At 44.7% G+C, this 8,568-nt stretch overlaps 1 protein-coding gene and 1 long non-coding RNA gene across 2 annotated transcripts in view; both read right to left on the bottom strand.

The window, feature by feature from the left end:
• Positions 1-137: 137 nt before the first annotated feature.
• LOC106808039 (protein lin-9 homolog) overlaps positions 138-8,568 on the bottom strand; it is a 14,393-nt gene continuing 5,962 nt past the window's right edge. The window contains exons 4-14 of the mRNA XM_014810588.1: positions 7,885-7,998; positions 7,438-7,568; positions 6,935-7,060; positions 6,314-6,471; positions 5,620-5,753; positions 5,083-5,205; positions 4,507-4,601; positions 3,809-3,851; positions 1,545-1,625; positions 1,053-1,178; positions 138-459 (exon numbers count right to left, since the gene is read on the bottom strand). Coding sequence (XP_014666074.1) covers positions 250-459; positions 1,053-1,178; positions 1,545-1,625; positions 3,809-3,851; positions 4,507-4,601; positions 5,083-5,205; positions 5,620-5,753; positions 6,314-6,471; positions 6,935-7,060; positions 7,438-7,568; positions 7,885-7,998 — 1,341 coding nt within the window. The 3' untranslated portion in view covers positions 138-249. The remainder of the gene's footprint in view (positions 460-1,052; positions 1,179-1,544; positions 1,626-3,808; positions 3,852-4,506; positions 4,602-5,082; positions 5,206-5,619; positions 5,754-6,313; positions 6,472-6,934; positions 7,061-7,437; positions 7,569-7,884; positions 7,999-8,568) is intronic.
• Positions 1,977-4,760, bottom strand: LOC106808051. Its single transcript, XR_001393747.1, has 3 exons — positions 4,733-4,760; positions 4,507-4,601; positions 1,977-3,851 (listed from the first exon to the last, which is right to left on the bottom strand). It is a non-coding gene; the product is annotated as an uncharacterized LOC106808051 (long non-coding RNA).

Below are 8,568 nucleotides of genomic sequence, written 5' to 3'. Positions count from 1 at the left end.
GGTGACGGGGTACCTATATGTGCAGCATCAGTGAGGTGAGCTTTGTCACCAGCTCGCTCGTGCCAGCAGGTGACGGGGTACCTATATGTGCAGCATCAGTGAGGTGAGCTTTGTCACCAGCTCGCTCGTGCCAGCAGGTGACGGCGTACCTGTATGTGCAGCATCAGTGAGGTGAGCTTTGTCACCAGCTCGCTCGTGCCAGCAGGTGAGGGCGTACCTGTATGTGCAGCATCAGTGAGGTGAGCTTTGTCACCAGCTCGCTCGTGCCAGCAGGTGAGGGCATACCTGTATGTGCAGCATCAGTGAGGTGAGCTTTGTCACCAGCTCGCTCGTGCTGGCGGCCTTCACGTGGTACTGCGAGTTGATCCGGCGCACAATGTCCGTAGAACTCTCGTTGAGCCGCTTCTTCACTTCGATCGGCTGCTCAATGGCCGCCTCCAACCCGTGCTCTGGAGCAATCTACGCAGACGACGTGCACGTTAACAACGGCAACGGCGACAGGAGAACCCACGCGCGCAATTCGGATTCAAAATCGGACTTTCGAATTTAATTTCTATTGAAAACCTGGGGTGCGTTGTCAGAAACAAACGTTGTCTTATCATTCGTCTTAACATTAACTTTTCTAAACAAGACCGGAGCTCTGAACACTGCGCATGAGAAACTGATAACTTTACAATGTTTCTGTAAATTCTATGAGAGAAAGTTAATGTTGAGATTAACGTTAAGACTAATTTTGTTTCTGACAATGGGCACCTGATTGGTCGACGGGCGAACGTAATTTTTGCACAGGTGGAATGAAACGTCGAGAGGGTATCACATAATAATAAACGATCGCACGGATTGCGTGCATTGTAACAGATCGCATTGTCGCCAAGCCTAGTTCGTTTGGAAGTCCATTGTCAAAAACATGCTAAGTACTTATGACATCACAAACTTAGCAAGACATAACTTTTGTGGTGCTCTGCGAAGGTTACGACAACCTAGAATCACGACCGTCACCGTCACAGTCGTGTCTCGGACCCCCAAGACGGTGGCGTCGGGGCGAGAATTACCTGCTGACAGAAGGTTAACACTCCGGTCATGTGCTCGTTCAGGTCACGGTTGAGTTTATCCAGCTTGAGGACGAGACTTGCATAGCGGCGTTGGAAATCACGAGTCATCGGCTCCTGGTAGGAGTCCTGCGTGCAAACAGACGTGTCACAGAATCAGCGTGGCTTCCACAGATGTCGTGCTGTCAGCAGGGCAGCTAGTTCAGCAACTACACTGATGCTACGGAACCATCCTCGTAGACAAACAACTTAACTACTGTTGAAAAATAACTCTGTGCTCATTGACTAACAACTGCTTTCGTTGACAAAGAACTTTGTATTCGTTGACACACAACTGCTCTCATTGGTAAACAACTTTGTGGCTCCTTGACAAACAACTGTATCAAACAGATGTTGACTGTTGAACTGTTGAACTGTTGAACTGTTGAAAAACAGATTTGGCCTTGTTGAAAAATAACATTACTCCTATTGACAAACGAAATCTGTTTCGCTCACCATTCTCTCGGCTTCCGCATTCATGTCCTTCAGCTGAGAAATGCACTCTTTCTTCACCATAAGGATTTTCGATAATCTCGTCTGAAATCGCAGGGAGAGAAAAAGTCTGTTAGATAATGCAGCCGATTATTCTCACCTAGTCGGGGGTTACGCTACTACGCACCTTTATTTATGTTACCGTGATTTCGCCCCACTTCAACAACTAATTACGAGCCCAGCACATTACATCCTGGTAGGTTTATGTCCCTGCTGGGATGAACATGACTAAGAGAAAAGCATTGACAGAAGCATTGAGAGAAGCATTCGAGTTATAGAGCGGAAGGGAAATTCTCTGCGGCAGACCGAGCGGCGGCGGCGGCGGCTGGACAGACATGAAACCATAGTATCCCCGCCGACTTTGTTACGGGGGATACAATAACACCAACATCTTCAGTTGTTGTATAGATATATATATATAGATTTATTTATATAAGATCAAACTGTACAAACCTGGCTTCAAGCAAGTATATGGAACCAGCACTAATGGGATTTCCAGAAATCATGTACCAGAGAGCAGCAACATTCCAGTAGTTTTTTGTTGCCTAAGCCTTAAGTTCCCATGTTGGGCCATCGCCAACATTGCACCAGTCACCATGCCTGCTATTTTGCTTTCCTCTCGGTATATTTCATGATGCGCTGTCACACAGAACCGCATCACATTCATAAAAATCTGCAAAACACTAGTGCAACACTATCATAACTACAAGCAGAATGTATCCTTTGAAGCGCAACATATTGGTAGTGAATTTTAAGAATAGTGACTATGGCAACACACGTTAATGTTTTCTTTAGTTATCATCTGTACGAGTGCGACCCAATAATAGTACCAGTAGAGGAGGCATTGATGTATGTACCTGTGTGGAGTTGTTATTTAAGCATGAAGCATATATACAAGTATGGTTTCTAGTATAAGCACACGAGTGGAAGCCATGGCCATATAAAACATACGTCGCGTAAGAAATCGGCAACCCACAATGAGAATCGCGTCATAACTGGTTGTTGTAATGGGTCTACTGATTGCACGCTATCTCTCACACATTTACATTACTTCTGACCGGTTCCCACCATCCACTCATCCTAGTCGTTCTGAATGCAAATTATTGCGACTATTGCTACTTTATGATTTACAACTATTAAAGACCTCGAATAACGGCAACACACTAAACCTAGCCAATAGCTTTACATGCGAAGGTACGAGTGATGTATGAAAATATTATGGTGTGCTGCTGTTACACTCGTAGTCAACTTGAATGGTCGCTTAATGGAGAAGCTACACAAGCCCTCCACATTGGTTTTATCGCCAGTATGCATACAGCAGCTAGCACATGCCGTGCTGCGCTTCCTATACATATATACACAATATATTACAATAATTTGTGAGTAGACGTTCTCCTACCACACCCCACGATTCAACCATGATGACACGATGAAAAATCCTCCCTGATATGGATCGACATCAAATATATTTCCTTGCGACAGAGCTAATACTACAGCTATATCAGCAGTAAATGCTATCAGGTGTTAGTACACACACAATAACAGAGATAGTTTCACTACTACGTAGTCAATATGGCAACAATTATAAATCGTCGAAAAACTTGTTGCTAATTATTGGATTTTCTTGGTGTGATAACACGGGAAGAGATGCCTACGTGAAGATAAAGAAGAGAGTTGAGGATAGCAGAGATAATAGGTAATAGTGAACTTGCGCAGATGTAATACGGAAGTGTTGACCATGCCAGGACAATGGTGTAAAGTTTACCATGGAAAAGTAATAGTGAAGAGTGCTGACATTCAAAGGTAATGGGGAGGAGTCGACCGTGGAAAGATAAGAGTAAAGAGTTAACCATGCAAAGACGATAAAGGGAGACCTAGCTGCTGACACACCATATATAGGAATGTAATCTATAAAAAGAAATTCTTCAGCATTAACCTCGTCAATTTCCACGCATGATCATCTTCGTACACGTATGCGTACGTCGTAATATAATTTACAGACGATTACTTCATCACGATACCATTACGCTGTGCTAGAAGTGGACTTTCATTGCAGAAGAACACGCAGCAAAGAAGAAGAGGAGCCTCTGATACGAGGGCTCCTAGCGCGAGGAGTCATTTCCGATGCAGCAGGTTGGAGCCCCATGCTGAGCAAGGACTTGCTCCTGCTATGAGAGAGGTCCCTGAGCAGAGAACGCGTGCAGGTTCCCCATCTGACTGAGACCGGCCTCGATGTGATTCAAGTGGATCTCGACGTGGTTCTGAAACACTCTGCAAAAACGAAAACGAACCGATTCACCTCGCTGCGTTTCGCCGCGGCTATGGCCCCGAAAACGAATAAACCCGAACGCGAATCTCGCGCGGGTGACAAGACGGTTCGTCGTCGGGTGACTGACACCAAGCTGGGTTCAGTTAGAGCTATGCGTAGTTAGTCTGTGCAAAATTGGCGTGAGCAATTCCAGAACTGATTCGTAAAACCTGGAGGCAGGACGGCAAGTGCTGCAGAAGTGGGACAACACCACAGAAAATATCATCAAAAGGAATAAAAATATTTGTTTTTAGGCACGGGGAGTGTCCTCATCGGTTTAATAAAAGTAATGTCAGGGCACCACAGCAAGTTATAGGCGTTCCAAGGAAAATCATTTCTTCAAGAAAGGGTTATCAAGGCCACTTACTCAATTAACAACACTTTATATGTGAAAGAAAAATGGGTACGTATGCTACACGTGATTTATGGGAACAGCACAGAAGAACACACGTGAAAAGCACATACGAACTGGTCTAGCTTGACACCCAGCAACAACAACCCTAGGGGACGGGGTCATCTCATCCGGACAGATACATCATCAGAAGCAGCATTATAACAAGCGAGGCGGCACATGCGGTCGGTGCCGCGGCAGGACTCAAACCCGGGCACGTGGCGTACCTCTGGTTGGGAGGCTCCAGCACGTGCTTCACTTCATTCACCGTGTCATTCATCGACGTAAACTCGGCCGAATTCAGGTCGTTCTCGGCGAGAGACTGGAAGAACAGAGAAAACATTGGATTGAACAGCGGTGAGCAGGACGAACGCTTGCGGCAGTGATTTCGTTTTACGATACATGCCTGTAATTAACCTGTTAGCAACAGCTTCGACAACTGTTTGAGCATACCTGTATGTGCAGCATCAGGGAGGTGAGCGTACCTGTACGTTCTGGTTGTGTGCATGTATGTGCTTGTTTAGCCCTGTTTACTGTTTGTTTTGCACTGTTTACTACTGTGTGTATAATACATGTATGTTAATAAAGGATAACTTGTATAGTAGCGATGATATCTCTGATTCTCATAACTTTTCCAAGTTTTCTTGTTCAAGTTTTACATTTATTTCAATTTTTTTTTCTTTTCTTTGATGAAATCGATTATGGATTTTGATAACCAAGCGCTTGGTTCGAGCCACTGTTCAACCGATGATCGAGTATAATCGATAATCGTGACATCACTAGTGACAACCATGCTCCGCAACTACAGTACTTATAACTACCAGCTTCAACCCTTCCGGAGACTTCATCGGGGAGAAGAAGGGAGGCAGACGCGGCCGCTTCTTCACGAAGGCTGATATTGGGATCCTCTCCAGATTGTTATTGCTCTGAAAGATGCAGCGGTCAGCGCAGGTGAGCAAACACAAACATCGGTCAACACTAGCTCGACGATCAATAGCCTGCGCTCCGCAATTAACGACAATGGTTGCGCACCTTTATAACAGGAGCTCACTACTATTGCCAATTAACTCACTGACAATCATTTACCAGTGTTTACATTCCAACAATCATTTATCAGCAAACAACCTACGTAAAAGCTCCTGACAAAGAACTACTGTGACTCTAGTAACATTGACACCGATTTGCCGGGACCACCTCTACCCAATGAATAGATTCGCGTAAAAAGATCCCCCCCACACTCATCAACAAAGACATCGTCACCCTCCCCCACCTCCGACCTCTGCCAAATGTTTGAATGTCGACAGTGCAGTGAGAGAATGCGAGTAGTAAGGGCGACTCACTGCAACTTCGTAGTCGGGTATGTCGTGTGTGCCGAGCTGCATGCGGTCAAACGCGACGCGGTAGGTGTGGTTCTGCGTGTCGACAGCGGCAATGACGCCCGTGAACAAACCATCCTGGGGCCGTCGTAACCGCGCTAAACAAATAACAACAACAACAGGGTGTAAATGACAGGTCGTGGCAAAACAACAACTTTGTGACTAAACTGGCGTGTGTATCACCTGCTGAATTCGATCGAACATTCACGTCGTTGTTGGTGTTGCGTTGCGACCGTGAGCACCAGAATAAGTAGAACAACGTTCAAACTTCACCGAACATGTGAGACAGAAATGGATTGTGTTGATAAACAATGGTAAACAGTTGTCGCATTGTGATTTTGTGACGTGGTTGTACATATTTGCCTGATTCAATGGTTAGACAATCGAATCTACGAGTATTAGTACAACATTGAGCCAAAACCTTGTGTGTATATCAGCTATAGAAGGCTGTGGGAGACCGAAACCATGACGGACTGTGCTGAATCTATTTATTTACTTATTTGTATATTTGTTTATTTATTTGTTTATTCAGTCTTTTTTTAACTGGGGACTCTGTGTCAGTGCACAGCAGTCTTCTCCCCTATATACCTGCTACCTGCCCGCATGTTCCAAGCGCAGCAGTCATGCAGCAGGCTGCTGTTCTTGTCTCACTTCTCACCTGTCACTTTGTTTCCGATGACGAGCGGCATGGGGATCTCCGGCGGCAGGTCCTTGAGGTGCCTCATGTCCATCTGCGTCTGCTGCTGCAGCAGCCGCATCTTCTGCCGCTTCTTGTGCAGCGCCTCGCGCTCCTCCTCAAAGAACGCAGGCGAGCACCTGCAGAGAACAGCCACCCCCCGCTGTCAGACACGACACGGTCGCCGCGACTAAATAACGTGACGGCGACGTCGTCCACGCGCCGCGTTTTTGGGACTTCGCTCTCGATTGTCATTGGCCCGAAACCGGACAGAAGTTCAGGAAATCGGCACTCAATATTTGGAATCTGTGGATGGACTAGAGGAGACAAAGGTTTTTTGGGGAGGGGATTGCCTAAAATTTTTTACAGCATTACTGGATACAGTCAGTGTCAGGAAATGCTTCTAGCACCTGTGTGTACACTGTACAGTAAGGGACATATTATAGCCTACATAAAATTTTACATGTACTAATTAGGCAATAAGATTACAGCTAATCAACAGTATGTACAGTATAAAGCAAGGAAATTTGGTGGTTGATCGATCACACTTGATCATGGCGACTTGATAAACCCGATAGATAAGATATTCCCCACTGCACCTACCTTCTAGGTTTTCCCATTAACCGCCTGATCTTGCACCATTCCACCTTTGTGAGTGTCTTGCCTTTGAGTCGTGGGAACGACTCCCGCACACACATGCAGAACTCATTCTCACCATTGAACAGCACTCTGTAAGAACGTGCGTAATGAACCACCATGAGAACCCACACTGAATCAACCAGAATCAGCAAAGCATAATGCCATCATTCAAAGATTACCTGCCTGCCATCGAGACAATAACAGGTTATGGATTGTATAAGCTATCACACAAAAAAAAGATCTAATATCAAGTCACAGCAGAGGACTGAACATAAAATACTCCTAGATACGATAAGATACTACCTAGCCACCCTCTAGGTAGTTTTTGGTAAGGCACTAAGATAGATAAAGTTTACAAAATAGTCAAAAAAGTGTCTAGAACAGGCGACTCCTCAAATTACCATACTCGGCAACTTTAACAATAACAACCCCACATTAATTTGACATGGAGAGTTTGCACTACTTACGCGTCCAAACTGGAGTAGAACAGCTCGTGGTAAACCCATTTGTGAGCTTTTGGTAGCTTCAGTAGATTTTTTATCTGCATCCCCAGCTGCATGGCGTTTCTCTTGTCGGGTGAGCTGAGACCAATCGGCTTCTAGAATAGTGAACAACACCAACACTCAATATAATGTGCCAGACACATAACCTGGAAAGCAGGTACACACCCAATAGCACATATGCATGCCAGGATGCACACACGTGCACAGAATGTACTTTTGCAGACACGATACTGTCGTAACAATGTTATACAATTACAACTCGAATAAACAACTGGTATCAACTATCATTTTTTAAAGTTATATATGATAATCCTTGCAATGCAATTGACACGATTTAGATGTGCCAGGTGGGTTGTGTTAAATAAGACTATATCTTGCAGGTGACATTAGCTTGAAGTCTGTAATGCTCACCGGGAGCTGCTTATGCTGCGGAACCTTCCGTGGGGTGATGTGGCGGCAATAGGCGAAGGCTGTATCCTCGTCATCGTTGAAATAGAATCGGTTCTTCTTTCGAACCCGAGACAGCTGAAACATTTGCATTGTAGGCAGGCGGCAGTGAGAGAAGGAAAGGGGATCTAGAGAAAGGTAATACAAGGGCAGTTTCTACTCATTATAGACATTCAACTGGAAGGTCATTTCCTGATAAAGAATGCGGGGTAAGACGCTGCTCCTCATAACCATATGGTACGACTAAAACAAGTACCAGCAGATTAATAAGATGTTGATAATAAGATATTCATTTCCTACAGACATATATGTGACCCGCTCCAGCAAAACCAGGATTAAGTAGGAAATTCTACAAATTGAGTTATGTGCATATCTGAATACGAATAGATCATTTAATTACCTTTAAAATGATATATAATATTTGGCTATATCTAAAGAATTGACCGATCTACAGCAATTTGAAGATCGGAAACCGACTTATTCAGGAATATGCAACTTTTAAGATAAAGCATTTTTTTTTTTTTTTTTAAATGACCATAATAATCTAGAGATATCTGAACCTATATATCCGGATTAAATATGCACTTAAGCCCGCCGCACACGGTGAACTATCTGCTGAGCCAAAGGACTCAAGAGGCCGTTGGCTCA

The sequence above is a fragment of the Priapulus caudatus genome, unplaced genomic scaffold (assembly GCF_000485595.1).
Source record: "Priapulus caudatus unplaced genomic scaffold, Priapulus_caudatus-5.0.1 Scaffold250, whole genome shotgun sequence".
Taxonomy (NCBI): domain Eukaryota; kingdom Metazoa; phylum Priapulida; class Priapulimorpha; order Priapulimorphida; family Priapulidae; genus Priapulus; species Priapulus caudatus.
Note: the sequence above shows the minus strand (reverse complement) of the source record. Positions and strands in the feature narration are given on the sequence as shown.